Source organism: Ceratina calcarata, unplaced genomic scaffold, assembly GCF_001652005.2.
Source record: "Ceratina calcarata isolate Rehan_Ccalc_2016 unplaced genomic scaffold, ASM165200v1 scaffold114, whole genome shotgun sequence".
Classification (NCBI taxonomy): domain Eukaryota; kingdom Metazoa; phylum Arthropoda; class Insecta; order Hymenoptera; family Apidae; genus Ceratina; species Ceratina calcarata.
The window spans coordinates 258,357-275,869 of record NW_017132337.1 but is presented as its reverse complement, the minus strand read 5'-3'; the positions used below and the strand labels follow the sequence as shown (position 1 = coordinate 275,869).

The window sequence follows — 17,513 nt, the reverse complement described above, 5'->3', positions numbered from 1 at the left end:
TGTGTACTTCGCGATTTTATTCACCTTCGTTCGCCGTAACGGTGGAGCGAAATATTACAAGGAGGTTGAACGTTGACGATGTGCAAGGACTTATTGAAATTCGAGAGAAGTGGGACATCCGTCGTAACCACTTTGTCAATACTGCTTGCCTTAAATGTGCAAATCTTTTAAATATCCCTAACACGACGAATTGAGAGGATCTTTTCTCTCGATTTCGCAACGACTCGATTATAAATCTGAAAAAAAGATCTACGAGTGCCAGTAACATGTCCGTCCTTCGTTTTAAATTACCTTTGAACGTTTTCAGGTGTTCTGTCAACGTAAGATCTCTGATAAATAAATTTACGTGTGGTGCATGCCAATACCGGGTACCGATAAGATTATCCTAATGAGAAGACTGTTATTTGTTAGGATACCGCACTGATATTATGCTAACCACTACCTCGTCCTGTTATTCCTTTCATTTTTAACCCGTGAACACTTTTATCTTATTTTTATCATCAAAGCGTGGTTGCCAAAAACTAAATCCGTCTTGTAACGTTATCAATTATTAGGGTGAACCAAAAGTTCGTGCGTTTTCTTCGTCGTTCCAGTTCGTATATCTTTTTGACGTCAATGAAGATACTTTATATACAAGTGTTATATATCATTTTATAGCTTTTGGAAAGTTATTTAATATTTACGTATTAGTTACAATTAATTTATTGATAATTTGTTTTTTTTTTTTCATTTTAATAAAATCATGGACAATTTCGAAATTCGAGTACTTTTACATGATTACAGGAAGTATGAGTTTAAAGCTACTGAAGCGGCGAAGATATCTAGGGATAGAGGGATCTTGCGGAGATTGTACAGCCAGAACAGCTTTAATCGAGGATGGCTTTAGAAAAATTGGTATATCGATGTGATCAGAGAAGAAGAGGATTACGATTTCCAAGCGACAGAATGGAAGGTGGAGAAAGTTGGTGTGTTATCCCTGACGCGAAGTCACCGTGGGCCGTTTCTACCGTAGGAAACGCTTCCTCGAGGCTACCCACGCGCCTTATCCGAAGAAAGAAAGTTGTTGCGCCGCGTGATTTTCTCTCCGTAACCTGGTCCTCTCTCTCTCTTATCTCCAACTGCCCTAAATAAACTCTTTCCTGTGTCATAAAAACTGAAGGGTTGCAATTACATTTTAACAACAAACGACAGCCACGAGACAAAACCTGATTTAATTTATTTCACTGCAGTCTGATTACGCTAATCTGTACGCGAGATGACGTTGTGAAATGAACAGGCGTTAAACGAATGAGATAGTCGAGAACAATGCTGGGTGAAGGAAAGGTGCGAACTTGATAAATACTCGAAACTATAACTTTCTTCTCGCGAAAGACAGTTACGTTCGCGACGCGGTAGATGTTTAAAAATATGCAAACATTGCAGAAACGAGACGGAGAATTCCACGCGGCTCACCCTTGGCTACGAAACATGAGAATACAAGTCGATAATGGATTCTAATTGATGCTTCGTTGCATTCGATGTTTAACTAGTTTCTACAGATCCAAAGCATACAATTATTTCCGTTAGACTTCGGAGTACAATAAAACTAAATCGATGAACATTGGACAATTTTTAAGTAGCACATTAATTCACCTCGTACATCTGAATTTCATGAACCCGAGTCAAAAATTCGATTGACCGTAACGGTACACTGGTCGCTGTCCTTGGCGACTACCCGTTGTTCAATAAAAAGACTGAAGATCATCGTCCTAGAGAGACAGAACCAGTCGGCTCCTCGTGTCTGTTGTATAATTCGACCTCGAAAGCTTCTCTATCGTGATCACGCATTAAATCTCACAAGCTAGGGCGATCGTTCACCTCGAACCCGGCGTTCCCTCCGAGGCGAAAATCTGCGGGGTTCAACAGCCCCGGCCTCGTCGTTAATGAGAAACACCGGTTCGAAATTGAAGCGGCCGTGAAAGACAAATTTAAAAGCGGCAACGCCTCCGAATACGTCCCTGACCCGCGTAAAAACCTGACGAATATCGGTGAGCAACGAGCCTGTTTCATGATCCCTCGTCATTCCTCGTGTCCGCTACTACCTGCCGAGAGTTTCCTATTAACGGAGATATAAAATCTAACGAATGCTAAATTGCTACTTCATGCAAGTTTCTTACCGCATAAATTCTGAGTACCTCTTTTAATAAAGAATTTCAAATGCTTCGCTGTACATTTCTGTATGTACTTACATAGATGCACGCGCGGTTGAACGTTTTATTTAACTCCAAGGACTTCGCGTTTTCGTACATCAGCTTGTTTTACGATGTCACGAATCGTGCGATGATTCTCTCGTTATTTGATAAACCGTCTCTCGACTGGTCGTTGTACGTTTCACGGCCAGTTTTAACTAGGCGGATAGATAAATATTTCAGCGCCGTCTTCGATGAGAGATCGGTAGGAAGGTTACGCAATGCGAAATGTAATAATCGTACGTTGTGCAACAATTGCGTAGCACGCGACCCCGGAATCGAAGCGTTTTCTCGGTTCTGCTCGGTTTCCGGACTTACGTCGCTGGGGAAGATTACGGAGATTCACGAAGAAATTTCGTAACGCGTACGCACGTAGATAAACCGGCTTCAGTTGACCGTATCAATTGAATTAATGTATTGTAATGCGCCGGTTGCGTAAGATGCATAGCGACAGCTTTGATACTTTCAACGGTATGTTTAAACTTGGCCCGCGTTCAATTGAAGAGAGTCGCTTAGAAATTAACAGCCAGACTGGACAATTACAATAGTACAGTTGTATGTACAGTTGCAGGAAGGAAAGAAAACGTCGACGAACGATTCTTTGTGCAGCTACTTGCACTTAAAAGCGTTATTAATAGCGGCTGAAAGTTCTGTTCAAACGAAAAGTCTTTCATTCGATATGAGAATTCAAGATGTAACAACTTTTTTAATAGCGCTAATATTTTGTACAGTATTTTATTAATGTAATATCTAGTAACTGTTCAAATTTTAATGCTTTGTCATTGTCTTTTATGTAAGGGTTTATGTAACCTTAAATATGTATAAAGGTCGACGAATATGTAAGTCGATTCCTGGTTATAATCTTCATATCTTTTCGGTACTTCTAAATAAAAAATTTCGCAGTTATCGAGAAAGATATCGATTGCCTATATATGATCTATACTTCAATAAGTATTACCTGTGTCATGATAATCTTGTAGGAAAAAAGAATTGCTTTGTTATGGATTATTAAGCGGAAACTCCTTTGTCATTAATTACTGTCATAATGTGCTGTTAATCTTTCGTATGCTGTGGCAAACGTTTTATGAAAAAAATTTCCAAAAGGTCTTATCAGAGAGGACTAAGAAAGTCTTGAAGATAATAACCGATACGGTCTTGTAAACAATCGATTTTTGTTTAGTCACGTTGAAAACAAATCAAAGATCCCAATTTCCTCCTTTTTATTTCTTCTCACCGAATCTATGATTCAGCATGTAATCTTTTTGCACAAGAAGTAAAATTGCAGGCCACGTAACGTAACGATACGTTTCACTGTTTTAAATCGGGTTCAAGGAAAGAAATACACACCCAACTTAACAAATATTTACATTTTAATCTTCCACAACTCTAGTCGCGATCACAATATCGTGTTTCTTCCGAAAAGAAAAGAACACTTTCTCCGCACGCTAACCATATTTCTTCCTCAAACCATTTGCATCGCGACGAAACGTATCCACGTTGATTCTCTACCGAAAAACATGTTTCAGGATTCGGATAGAAACACGTTGCCAATGTGAAACGAAACGAACCCATGGGTCAGCTCGTTAGAAATAATTCTCTGCGTATTTCAAACGGAATATTCCACCATGGTTCGAGCAAACACGGCCACGCGATGCAAACAGCTTAAAAGGGAAATTATTTCTTGATATTTGAACGATCGTCGTTCGATCCATAAAATATAAGCCAAATCGATAGAATCCACCTTTTGTAATCCGACGCTAGAACGCATGGTCTTAATTAGTAGGCTGCAGATTCTTCAGCAAACTAACATAAATGTAAATTGAAACTTCTTCGATCGTTTAGAAATAACGATGTGTCACCTGCAATGCATGCTCTTGCAAATTACATTTTCTGTACATTATTCTTTGAATGCAGTCTAGTAATTAGACGAAAAAGAGTCGATCGAGTGTGACTTTTGTACAGAGAGAAAGAGAAAGTTACGGAAGATACCGCAATCTCTTGGAACAAAATTATGTTACGTGTCTGGTTGTGACCTTTGTACTCGTGAAACGAAGATGCAACCGGAAGCTACCATCGAACTTTCCACTCTTCATTTTTACTTAACAAATACTATCCTGTCGATAACCTGAACATCGCCGCATAATATCCTCGAAATTGACATTAATTCAACTTTAAAACATTCTTAAATCATGTATTAAGAATTATATCAAATTACAAAATTCTGTCATTGTTGCATTCATATCGTTTCATAAATGAAATCAAGATGATATAATTTTTATAATAGACTCGTAAAATTTCTAAAATTTTGTACAGCGTTTTATTAATGTAATATCTAGTAACTGTTAAAATTTCAATGCTTTGTCATTGTTCTTATGTAAGTGTTCATACAACCTTAACGGGCTGGTGTGTTCGCGCGATGAGAACCCGTCAAAGAACACGGAAATCATTACGAGCAGGTAATTATGCTCGCGTTTCGATGATTACGTGCTCCGGTTAATGGCTGGACACTGCGTCGTTTAACTGTAATTACACGACCCTTACGTTCTAAATTCGCTTGGCTGGTAATACCTAATTACCTATGAATCGAGGAATTATTCTAAGCTTAGAGTACGGAGAATATTATACTTGTATATCGTGTGTCGCGAGTTCGCGCCTCGGGCGCTGCGTTAATCTAAGGGCAGTTAAAATATTGCTTTTCTCGGAGGTAGCGTCGCGATCGTTATTGCATTTTCCACGTCCTTTACTAGATTAACTTAAAACTAATTGCGAAATCGACAGAGTCAAACGCGGCGATGTTCAAGTATAGATCTATTACATAAACCTAGTCGGAAGAATGGATAAATATTACTCTCGACCCTTTGCATGTTTCTGCGAAGACAAGAAAAGACACGATGTGGAAACTTTGGCAGTACGTCGATCTTCTTTCCAAGACGCGAAGAAGATCGACTAGTACCGAAGTTTCACGACGACGAGAAATTTTACGAACAAGATAGAGCGAGGAAACCAATTTGACAATTCGGGGATTTGTGACGAGCAGTGCGAACAAAAATGTGAAACCTGCAAAGGGTCATCGTGAAACTCGAAGTTATGACAATGATTTTTTAGTAATATAATCGCGACGGATAAATTATAGGAAAAAGGGGACGGAAGGTAATCTTAGATTAGACTTCTATATTTCTCTTTCCCTCTGTCATCGTTCCGTCCTTATGCAACCTTCTTCTTCCGTTCACGCGATGCCTTCGTTTTTCACTCCTCCATTCTATTCACTAACGCTTAATAATGGGTAAACGATCGTTGGAGACGCAAAGTACGTACCCTGTGCATCCTTTGTTTCGTTCCTCGTCACCGAACAAAAATATATACACACGGGCCGCAATTGTATCAACGAGGCGATGCAGTCATCGACCAAGTTAATCGATGATCAGTAGTACGTTGCCACCAGATCCATAATGGTTGCCACCGATTGGCCGCGAATCAATTACGATTTCACGTCGCGAGCACCAACGTGCACGAACCTAACCTGATGCCACTGTGAAACTTCGCTCGATCAGATACAATTTTCAATGAAAGATTCTCGAATTCTGTTTCGGTCACGTTCTCGTCTTTACCTTTTCCCCTCGCAATTTGCATTAATCAGTTTTATCCGCAGCTACGTATCACGCTCTCGACGATAAAAGAAGGCAGACACACTCTCGAGTGCTCGGCCGTTGTTAAAGGGTAGAAAAGAAATGGAAAGGACAACAAAGGGAGTTCATTATACGGTGCACATTATCGCAGAATTCGTGTCGCGGTACAAGATCGCATTGTCTCCTCTCAGGGACGTGACTCGCGGGGATTCGTTTCTCCTGTTCTCTTACTTTTTATTTTCAGCAACTCAATGGAATGGAAACGCCTCTCCGCTTTCGAACAATGAGAAACGAGATGATTCGAATTTCGTGATTCTGTTTTATTTAAATACACGTTTCCGACTCAGTGGAGCAGAAGGAATGCCTGTTGTCTCTAAAACAAGCTTTCCAATCGGCCATTATTCGTAAAGATCTCATCATCATCATCATCATCGTTTCGACAAAACGAATTCTTAACGGCGATCGCGCGAGCTCCGAACGAGATCGCTCCAAGGTCGATGATGATTCATCATGAACTCTCATCCAACGCAATATTCTGAAAAAGGAACGAAAGATCCTCCACCGGTGATAAGGAATAGAATATTTCTCAATAAGAAGGATCGCCCGTCGAGCTGCGTAACCCGATCGTACCTCGGAGATGGTTAATGCTTACTCAAAATTCACATGAAATTTCACCTGTCGACGGATTCCGGATCGAAACGATCCATCATTTATTAAAAATCAATAAGTTTTACATGTTCGTGTTACAAGTACGCTTGCTCAAACCACTTCGAAACTCGTTCGCTCGCTTTTCTGAGTTTCATATCAACGTCCCTGACTCGGAGTTTCGAAGTACTTTCAGCAACTCTTCGGATATGCATCATACAATTAAAATATACGCGTGATCTCTACAACTGTTAGAGACACGATATTCTAATCTTCCTTATTCACTCGATTGTAAATGTATTCGTCGCAGTACATTCTCACGTACAAATGAAAAGTTATAAAAAAGGGATGGCGAGGAACGGAGCAAGGGTGAACGAATCCCCTGGCGAGTCGTAGCTCCCTAAAAGAACTCCTCCTCCAGGAGAATGCACAGGTACACTTTAGTCTCGCTCTCGAATAAATATTATGCTATTTACAAAGCGATGAACGACGGTATTGCTTTTCTCTCCCTCCGACGTGAAAACGGCGTCGCTGTCACGTGTTAATGAAAACGAGGCTGCGTCTCGGCTCGCGCTATCAACAAACGGATTACGCGCGCGTCGAGAAACGCTCTCTGAGAATATGTTTCAATATCATGAGAGAATGATGGATCGTATATACACAGAGACTGTATGAAGAATGCAGAGACAAGACAACGTCTTGACGCGAGTCGAGATAAGTTAAAAAATAATAAGGAAAAAACTTGAGGTGGCAGGATTGATAAAATTAAGTATGTAGAAGTTTTCAGGATAATTCGGCATCGTTTAGCTACTGAATATATGTTGTAAAGTCGTTCTCTCAGCTGCGTCGCACGAGTACACGAGGCGTCAATTAATGTCGGCTAATTAAGTATAAAAATCGCTATCAGCTATGCGTTATGAATTCGCAGCAGGGCCACGAAATCGTTCGGTTACAGTTGTCGAGGAGTCGAACATTCGATCGTTTACATGCTCGCGCACGTACGAAACGGAAACATTGCGGCACACGGACGCGAAAGATATGGATTATCGTGGCCAATTATAAAAATGTCGCTTGATTCGGCTCACGTTCGCTTCTCCTTGTCCAGAAAAGAAATCAGACGACGTTTCATCAAGGAAAAAAGAATGTCGGGTCCTACACGTACTGATAACGTTCGTTATCTTCTTCTTTTAGCTCGTTTCGTCAAACTACCGAAAAGCGCGATAAACTTTCGTATTTATCGAAACGAGCACGAGCAGAGATACCAAGAAAATCAAGAGTAATGTCTGGTCTCGCGGTGGAGCGGCTGCGTGTCCTCGTTTAGCGACATTTTCTAGACGTCGTTTCTTTTTCGAGGTAAATTTAAATGCAAAGCCATCATTCGCGTGGAAGCCCGAGAGAGACACTTACCAGCATCAATGACGCCGCGTGTCCTCCTCCTCGTTGGGTACGTGTACAAAAAAACAACGTGGGATGAAATATGTATGAGAGAAGAGCTCGTGTTAGGGTATATGACCACAGGCGCACAGTTTTTATTTGTATATGTGTGTGTGTACACATATACTTTTATATATGTCGTGTATACATATATATATGTACATATATAATGCGTGTACTCAAATTGAGGAGGTGTAAACTTGTATAGAATACAAACTTGTATTCTTACTTTTCTCGTATGATCGTGCGAGAGACTCGAAGATGCTACAAACCTAAAGTACGACAGACGACGTCTGAAATATAGGTTTCGTACAATGAACGTTGTAACACTGCCGAGAAAAACGTCTCCCGAAATCTGATTTTCTCTCTCCTTTATTCGACTGTTTTTATATTTTTATATTTATTTTTAACTGGATTTCATCGCGTCGTACGATTCGTCTGATAAAAGGAAGTAAATAATACTCTCTTAGATCTTATCGCTACGTAATAATTATTGCTTAAAGATCGTTTAAAAAATTCTTTATGTACAAACAACGAGCACCTATCTTCTCGGATCAGTTCACAAAGTGAACGCTTATCAATGCAATTGAAAAAAATAGATGACTCGAAATAAATGAATACATTTGATCATAATGGAGATTCTAAATGTATAAAGAAAAAATATAGAAGTGAATTGAGCCGAACTTTTTACTCGGCAGTGTTACGGCCCTTTAAAAAATTCACCTGCGCCTTATTATGCATGATATCGAACATTATGAATCGCATATGTATATGCGTGTGTGTACGTTGTGGAGGCGAATTAACATGGTTTACTTTTGCATAAATGACAATTGAGCTCATTGACAGTGAATTTGAATTGAACAAAATTCGAAGCGAAGTGTATAAGCACTTTACCTTGAATTGTAACGAATCAATCACGTTTATTTTTACACCTTTTCAATTTAAATTACGCTTGAACCGTGTGAACTCGCCTCGAATCTGAATTTATCTGTGCGAATGAGAAGCGCGTCCCAAAAAATGTGGGGAACACTAAAACGTTTTCGGATCGCGCATTAAGAGTTTCGTTATGTTCTTCTTGTATATGTAACGTATCACAGACTTCACTTGGAACTGAACACTGACGGAAGAGTTTTTTTTTTTGTTACTTTTCGGTTCCCGTACAATAGATCCACCGTACTCGGAAAAAGAAACAGAAAAAAAAGAGGCGATTACGCGTGCTGGGAACCGCCATCGAGTTCACGAGATCACGCGGACGAATCAAAAATCAGTTTTACTTCACAGTTTCTTCGTCTCGCGTTTAAGAAAACCCGACTGTCCGTTCACTACGTTTATATAATACGCGTAAATATGTACTGTTCATCAGTTACAAACGACCCCAGCGATTCTGATGGATTGTGTGACAATTGTCCAAAGAGATCGATCCGCATCCTACGGAATATTGATATAATATATCAAAATCGATACTTGTAAATATGTAACAAGCTTCGAGACATGTATCAACACTTTTTAATAATAGACGTGATCGTATCTCGTTGGACAATCCTAATGCGTATTCATCCATCAGAATCGGTGAAGGCAGTTCGTTTTGTCTTTCACTATTTTATAAGAGATCAAGCTCTAGCCGCCTGAGCATGAGATCAAGAACCACTCTCGCGTCCTCGGCGGAGTCGTGTTCGGCCACTTGAATGTCCCTCCACAGAATTGTCCTCGCGAGGGTCTTCAAGCTGCTGCGATACGGATATCCGAAAACGTGCGGAAAGGCCACGCACGTGTCGATAACAGTCGAGTGCAGCAGTCTAAGCGCGCGGAGGTCGTTTTCCAGGCCGTGACCAATGAGGATGGTCTCCGCGTAAATGAAGCTCGTAAGATCGTTTTGAACGTCCGTGAGCGTCTTCCACGCTTTCGAGAGATCCTCTGCTGTTATTCCGCTAAATCTCGTGTTGTAATCGATCACCTCTTCGATCGGCCTCACCAAAGTATCATACACAATTTCACCGTCTAAGCCGACGACTGTGACCCTGGCTAATTCAAGTCCTAGCTTTGTGAAGCACATTTCGCAATCGAGGGCATAAACACCCAAGTTGATGTCTGCGGAACCGGTGCTCACTGACCTCGTGCGCACGTAATTCGGGAATGGGCCGTTGCAACCCTCATCTAGACCCGTCCACACGTGATTCTCGGCCGTGGTGCAGCCCCGATCGTTTGCCAGACCAAGGCAACACTCCCACATGTTATCCACAGGACCGTTACGAAACTTGCCCCAGTGGTATACGCAGGATTCTTCTTGTACGTACTCTCCGTTTTCCTTATTCACGAAGAAGTACTGGTAACACCTGGCGCATTTCCTCGGAAGCTTGTTGGATTCGTTGATGTTCGGGCTACGGTCTCTTCTAGTTTCCTGCTGATAACTCGACCCGGAAGAGGAGGAGTCGATAGATGCGGAAGACTCGCCGATGTTATCACTGTCCGATGAGCTCTCTTGTTCCAAATCAGAACTCTCGACAGAGCTACCGGTACAATGTCCGCTGTCTCCTTCGCTTTCTATCTGGCAGATTCTGCCACTTCCAGGAACGAATTCACGCGCGTTCACGTCCAGGCGGTGGTAGCCGCGAATACGGTGGCCGGTCGGATGCTTTCGCAGAATGATTATGTAGGCGCAACCCGGGTAGATGCCGCACTCCACCGGGTATCCCATGTCCATCATTTGTTCTTGAGTCAATGTGTACCTGTGTAGCATAGTATTCAGCCACGTCTCGCTGAAATAGTACACTTTATTTCTTTGACTGCGCCACACGATAGTCGACTCTACAGAATGGCCGCTCATGCTAATTGGAATCTGGCTTTCGTTCTCTTCCGGACGCGTATTGTTCGGAATTTGACCTCGCGAGGTGGAATCTCTCCGATTTGCATTAGTGGACATCGATTCGGAATGTCTGGTAGAACAGTGACCGTGTCTCGATCGATGCCTCTCCTGCGTCGGTTGTTCATCTTCGTCCTCCCGAATTTCACGGCGCTGATCCCGAGGGGTTCTTGTCCGATTTTTTCGCTGCCTCCGGCTGAGAATAGCCCGATCTTCTTTCACGGACGGCGACAAATCGGTCGATGTGCTAGCTGTCGTTGACGAACTGGATGCGTCGTTGGATGCAGTCGACGTGGTCGAAGATCTGCTTTTGCATCTAGACGCTTGCTTGTTGGTTGTCGGTGCCTCTTGCTTCACCTTGCAGGCGGCGTAGGAATCCGTGTCGCCAGGGTCCAGCATCTCCTCTTCCGGCCGCAGCCCGCAATCTTTATGTCACACACAAAACATATATATACGTCAGTTCATCGTCCGCAAGCGAGGATTATAGTTTGTGACCTATATTAGACATTGTTAGGGTAACTCGTCACACACCATGCAGCTATGATTTTCTTTATACTACTTCTTTCTTGCATTTCTTATCAAAAGTGAGACAATTTGCAAGTTTCATTCGCGATGTTTGTTCGGTGAGGTGTTCTACATTCGGAGATCTTGTCTTTGAACGTGAGAAGTGAACAGAGAGGATAATGAGAATTATTTTTTTGGTGTACGTTGCTCAAGCATGAAACCACAGCTTGATCAGCGATGCACCAAAAACTCGCGGTCGCGATCGATCCGAGCCGCTCTTGACCCAGAGACCGTATATCTGCCTTGAACCGGTGCCGTGTACAATGGAAATAAACTTGGTACGATTCCAGCGTGACCGATTGGAAGATTTAATAGGTACCTCGATTAAAAGAAACAAATTGCAAATGTTCGCGATTGTTAATTTTCCCCGAGCGAAATAAAAGAAGAAGATGAAAGTGAAAGCTTGCCACGGACGTATGAAGTAACGTATACGTGTGTGATTTTTGTCTGTGCATAAAGGAGTAACAATATGTCAACGCGTAAGCATCGACTTTCGTTAAAGGGAAATCGATATCCGATAGAGTCAACGCTCATCGTTGCGAGCATGAAAAGCAAACTGATTGAAAAAAAAAGCTGTACAACTTTCCAAGTATAAAGTTTACGATTGTCTTCGGACAAGATCCTTTTAACAGCGTTGAGTGAAAAAAAGGAGGCATGAAATCGAGTGGCGTCGCGCTCTCGTTAACTAAAAGGTGAACCGTTTTAACGCTTCTTGTGTCTGGTCAACGATTCGCGAAACTTTCGCCAAACACGCGTCACGGAAAGGGTCCTCCGCTTTCTTTTTGAAGCCAGATGTACCGTTCTTTTCATATAGCACGCGTTCAAATGCGAAACGAGCGATTCAGTCGCGTAAGTGCAATGTTTGTCGAATCTTATTCAAATAGTCAAAGTAGACTATTTACTATTAAATGAATGATCGCGTTTCAGGGAATGTTCGAGCCGCGTGACACAGAACTTGAAATTGGCTGGAATCCATTCAACTCGTTACGAAATCTCTGAGTTTTTATCAACACAATCTTTTTCAGGCGAATTTAAATCTCGTGATCATCAAGATAAGTGACGATAACAAGATGACTTGCACGATTGACCCGGAATTTCGTCTAAAACCATAAAGTTTTTAAGTAGTCTGTACATTTCTTGGCACGTTCTGGTATTTGCCAATATTTTATCACGTTTCTGCATTTCGTCTCACGATTATTAATAGATAAACAGTTTCAATCCTGAGCCCGTGACTGTTTCTTCAATTCTCAACCAGATATCCTAATTTCTTTTTAAAAACAACCGTTCATAATCGAAAGTATTGCAATAATTGATTCACATTTCAAAAATTTCCAATTAAGAGAAATACAATCAATTTCAATGACGATTTAAAAAATTGCAAGTCTCTTTTATGCAAGGCTATTTAATCTAACTTCGTCATTCGTTCAGATATCGAAAATCGTGTGCTCCGCTTTATAAAGGAAAGAGAGATCGAAATAAGAAGAAGAATAAGAAGAAGAAAACGGAAGAGAATATCTCGACAGTGACTCGGATAACGGAACACGGTATCCCCGTTCGCAGGAATGACCGGCTTCGATATGTACCGTTGCGTCATTTAGTGAAATCATCCGCCATTGCCTCCGCTCGATTCTTTGAGGAAATCCCACCAGTCTCTGACTAACGCCCAGCACGCGATCGCGTGGTCCAAGGAAATGAGCCAGTATCCGGTTCGATTAAGAATCTCGAAAATGCAATGCACCCGTATACGAATTATCCACAACATCAGATGGAATAGATAAAATAAATTAGATTAAAATTGTTATGATCGACTGGTTCCACTGTTAATACACAGATAAGTATTTTATCAACGAACGGGCGATAGGGAACGACGTGCGAATAGGAGAAATCGGGGGACCTGGCTAATTAGATTTAGCATCGGAAAGGGTGGCTGACTCTAGTAATCTTGTACACCGAATTATCGGCTTATGACGAGCCGTTCATCGAGTGGATGGGACGGTGGACATAAGCAATCTGTCGCTTCAAACCGGTGGGCTTGATTTAAGGCCAGAGAATTTCCCACGTCGCGCTATTATTAGCTCGTTACAATCGCTTGTTACGTGTACACGTATCGAGAAGGCGAGCGATAGGCGACCGGGCACAGTGGCCCCGAATTCTATATATCGTTTCGCAGAACTCAATTCGGAATGATCGTTGATACGAACAAAAATAAATTACTGAATTCTTACACAATTTTTACAAAGAGAATGACTCATGACTACCGTTCATACACGTAGACCGATGACTCATATTAATTAGCGAATAATCTTTCAATGATGTCAACAAATGGGACATAAAATTTCAATAGATTCTGACCAATTCTGTGTTACGCATCGCTATAAAACTTTTAACGTAGTCTTAAAACAAAATGTAAGCTAAAAAAATGTAATTAAACTGAAAAAAAAAGGAGACACAATGATAAGAAAATTTAGGTGCATTCAGATAAGATATTTTTTCCGGGTAACGTTCCTGTTTCTTTCCGCGTGACGACATGGACGTATGGACGGCATGTGCAACGTGCTTGAGGACTCGAGGTTAATCCCGACCGGGAGGAACGAAAGAAGAGAAACTCGAAAATCTTCCATGGCCAACGGGTCACCCACGAACGTGGACCATTAAAGGATACGGTACACCGAGAGAGTCGTTCAAATATTTTAACCCTTATGCGACAGCGTGCGTTGCGAAAACCCATCTAACTTTGTTGGTTTATGGATGACCCGGCCGGCGGTTAAATAAAAGTTTCATCACGCCGTCCTCAACGAGAAATCGAGCCGCTTAATCCAGTTTCGATCTCAAAGATGAAATAGTGAAAGCGGTCGTTCGGGCGCGAGCGATTTTTCCACATTTTCATACTTTCACTACTCGTTTTCGTCTTCGGGTAATTGGACGATAAACCGGGATTCTAAAGTTTATATATCCCAAGGGGAAAAAGCGAACGGCACGAATAAACGGAATATCCGATATATCGGGATAACCGTTTCTTCTTTTTTTGTCCGAGAGAGGGAGAAAGAGAGAGAGAGATTGTAGGCTTGATTTCACTCGGAACACGCGACCGACCTACATTTCTCGGCCCGTCTACTTCTTTTCATAGGAGTCGAACGAAAAATCGTGAACGGGTTAACCGGTAATAAGCCGTTCCTCTCGCGTAAAAACGTGTTTCCTTTCCGAGTGTACCTTCCGTTAGTTAGTACAAACCGGCTATTAAAATGTATCGGCGTACGACCATATCTTATGATAACGAGCCTCTCAATTGCACTTTTAAGTACAATTTTCACGGCAATAATTCTCCGCATGCAAACATACTTGCATTTCATTTGACACTAAAGTGTTTCTGCACGCGGAAGGAATGCGAATTAATTAAAACATCGAAATAGATAAATACAATACCGGTGCTCTCGTATTTCTCGTGCACGAATATTACTCGTGCGATTCTTATTTCTGTACACGGTCACGTTTATCTCCGAGCACGAACGAGACGGAGAAGAAACGTCACAAGCCGTGTAGTACACACAAACATCGTAAATCATGTCGGAAACAGTGCAAGCGGAGACGGAGATCAACTTTTGTTACCGACGCGGGCAAATGAAACATGCAAAACGAAAAGAAGCCGCCGGACACACGGCGCTCGGTGCCTATTTCGCATGGGCAGAAGAAAGCGTTCGGAGGACTGATGAAGAAAAAATGGAGGCTCTATCGGAGACGCAACTTTTTTATCGCTTTTCTCGCGCAACACGCGGCAATTGTTGCTTACGTCAATGCAGTACCATCGACCAATGGAAATTTTCAAAATAAATGTCGCCGGTGCTGATTTATGACTCACGCCGAGACTTTTTAACTTTATTACAGGGACAACGGTACGACACGCGGACAAGGCAGTCGAAATATTTTCTTTATCTACTACGAATAACGCGTTTGCAACTGATAAAGAATTGACAAAACGATTGGTTAATCTCTCATCCGGCGCTAAAGCGATAAGGAAGATGCCTGATAAAGATACATAAATAATGCATACGGGGGCGAATCGTGTTTTGCTTTGGAATAAATGATTCGATGAGTAGATAGCAGATATTCTGTGCATTTGAAAGAAAACCAACGTTGCTTATAAAAAAATCCAAGCGCATATTGCAGTGTTTAGCAAAAGTGAATCTTGTAAACTAATACCATAAAAATCCGCGACCTTGCAATGAGACACGATTCAATTTGGAAAACATGAATCATCCCCGTATGCGTTTCAAGGATGAAGCGCCACATACCTTCGGCACAGCTTGCCAGGAACTTGCCGTTGCTGGAGAAATTCATGTCGAGGACAGGGGCGGTGTGACCCTTTAACGCACCAACCATCCACGAATGCGTAAACTCCTGCTGGGCCTCGCGTCTCTTCTTGCTCTTCGCGCGTTTCCCGGTCGACCCGGTCGATCCGCTCGTCGCGTCGATCCTTGGATCTTCCGGTTTCACTTTCTCCGGTTCTGCGGCATCTGGAACGATGAATAAATAACGAGTCACGCAATGAAGGAAACTTCGACTCCGAAAAGCGAGACTTCGATAAGACCCGGTGCCGTTTATTGTAAGGGATACATTAGAAGCGTGTAAAATTTCTCACCAAGTGCACACGTGATTTGTTTCTTAATCTTGCTTCGACTGATTTCGCTGAATTTTTCTTCTGCAGTATCAACCTTAACTAGTTAAACGCGTATTCGCCTTATCTCGGCTAAGCAAAACAAAGCGGGATTGCACGTACTATATAGCACGCGAGATCAAAGATCCGCACAGTAAATCGTCTACCACGTAAACTAACTTCAGAAACTTGTGAAAAATACCCAGACTCAGGCTAGTTGAGCTCTATGTCTACTGACCTAGGCAGATAAAACTCAACTGACCATAGGTACGAATTTACCCTAACAGGTAAATTTTACCCCCGACCTTGGTACCCCCTGGACGAACTTATTCCGACAAATTACCAACCAATCAGTGGTGGAAGTATGGAGTCAACTTATAATTTTGCGAAGGAGTAGGCGTCGTCAAAAGAGATGAACTTGGTCAACGTTGTTGACTACGGAATTAGAATACTGAACAAATAATTTTTTCTCTGCTTAGTTAACATTATTTCTTATAAATAATGAAATCTTTAATTTATTTGTATATCAACTGGCAATTAACGTACGAATTTCACTAATTAAGAATTAAAATGATTTAATCAGTTTAACTAGAAGAAATTCGAACGATTGAAGTTAATTCATAATTAAAGAATGTTCCAGCTGCTGATTGAGATTTAGAGAAATTTAATTGTTAATTGTTAATCCGGCAATCAAAAAAATCCAAGACCCTGTTTCTGAGCTCATGATTCATTCGATTCTGTTTTATATTGTAATAAAAATGTTTAAGTATGCACAACCTTTTATTTAGGATAAAATCGTGTATTTTTTTAAGTATTCAACTTTTTACGATGGATCGTTAAATTGCGACTGACGTTACTGCAATGTTTTTTCGCGGCAATAATAATACTTAATACTGCGTGGTTTAAAATTGTTCGGTTAAATTATAATCTAGAAAATAGATTGTGATGAGAAACTAAATGTTTCATAAATTATTCAGTAGGATATCTATCTCCGTGACAATCTAATAGTCTAAGAGAGACGAGAGTTGCTTCTTTATTTTTCGCAATCTCTATGCTAACGATGATCAAACAATTTTAAAATCAACTATCCTTTATCCGTGCGATAAATCAATTTTCATTTCTCTATTTTACATATACGTACATGCAAGTATCTTGAAATTATCGTAGGAGGCTTCGCAACACGTAGTTACCGTAAATCGATAGACCGTAAACCTCCTTGATAGCAAACAAGGTTGCTCCAAGAATAAAACAAGCCAATTCAAAAGTCAGGACTTATTACCGAAGCTCAATTGGGTGCTTAAAAAAAAGTTCTTTTTCTTTTAACTTCGATATTTAAAGAGTTAAGTACGATTATTCCGCATTTTATGGTTACTGACAAAATCCGACCATCCCAGCGCCGAAATGGCGAACTTTTGGAAAAAAATTTCGTTTTTTCTCAATAACTCCTAAACTGTAGGTCCTACAGGAAAATTGCATAGGACTTTTTTTGTAGCTGAGAATGAGAG

The 17,513-nt window shown here is 41.2% G+C and overlaps 1 protein-coding gene and 1 long non-coding RNA gene across 4 annotated transcripts in view; one reads left to right on the top strand and one right to left on the bottom strand.

Annotated features, from left to right (window-relative positions):
• Positions 1-5,230: 5,230 nt before the first annotated feature.
• The window catches only part of LOC113464076 (uncharacterized), an 18,314-nt gene continuing 6,031 nt past the window's right edge, over positions 5,231-17,513 (top strand). The window contains exon 1 of the long non-coding RNA XR_003388901.1: positions 5,231-5,378. This is a non-coding gene — a long non-coding RNA (uncharacterized LOC113464076). The remainder of the gene's footprint in view (positions 5,379-17,513) is intronic.
• The window catches only part of prage (RNA exonuclease prage), a 21,326-nt gene continuing 10,336 nt past the window's right edge, over positions 6,524-17,513 (bottom strand). For all 3 annotated transcript variants that reach the window (XM_018021081.2, XM_026811848.1, XM_018021071.2), the window contains exons 2-3: positions 15,647-15,868; positions 6,524-11,218 (exon numbers count right to left, since the gene is read on the bottom strand). In XM_018021081.2, the coding sequence (XP_017876570.1) occupies positions 9,534-11,218; positions 15,647-15,868 (1,907 nt within the window). In that variant the 3' untranslated portion in view covers positions 6,524-9,533. The remainder of the gene's footprint in view (positions 11,219-15,646; positions 15,869-17,513) is intronic.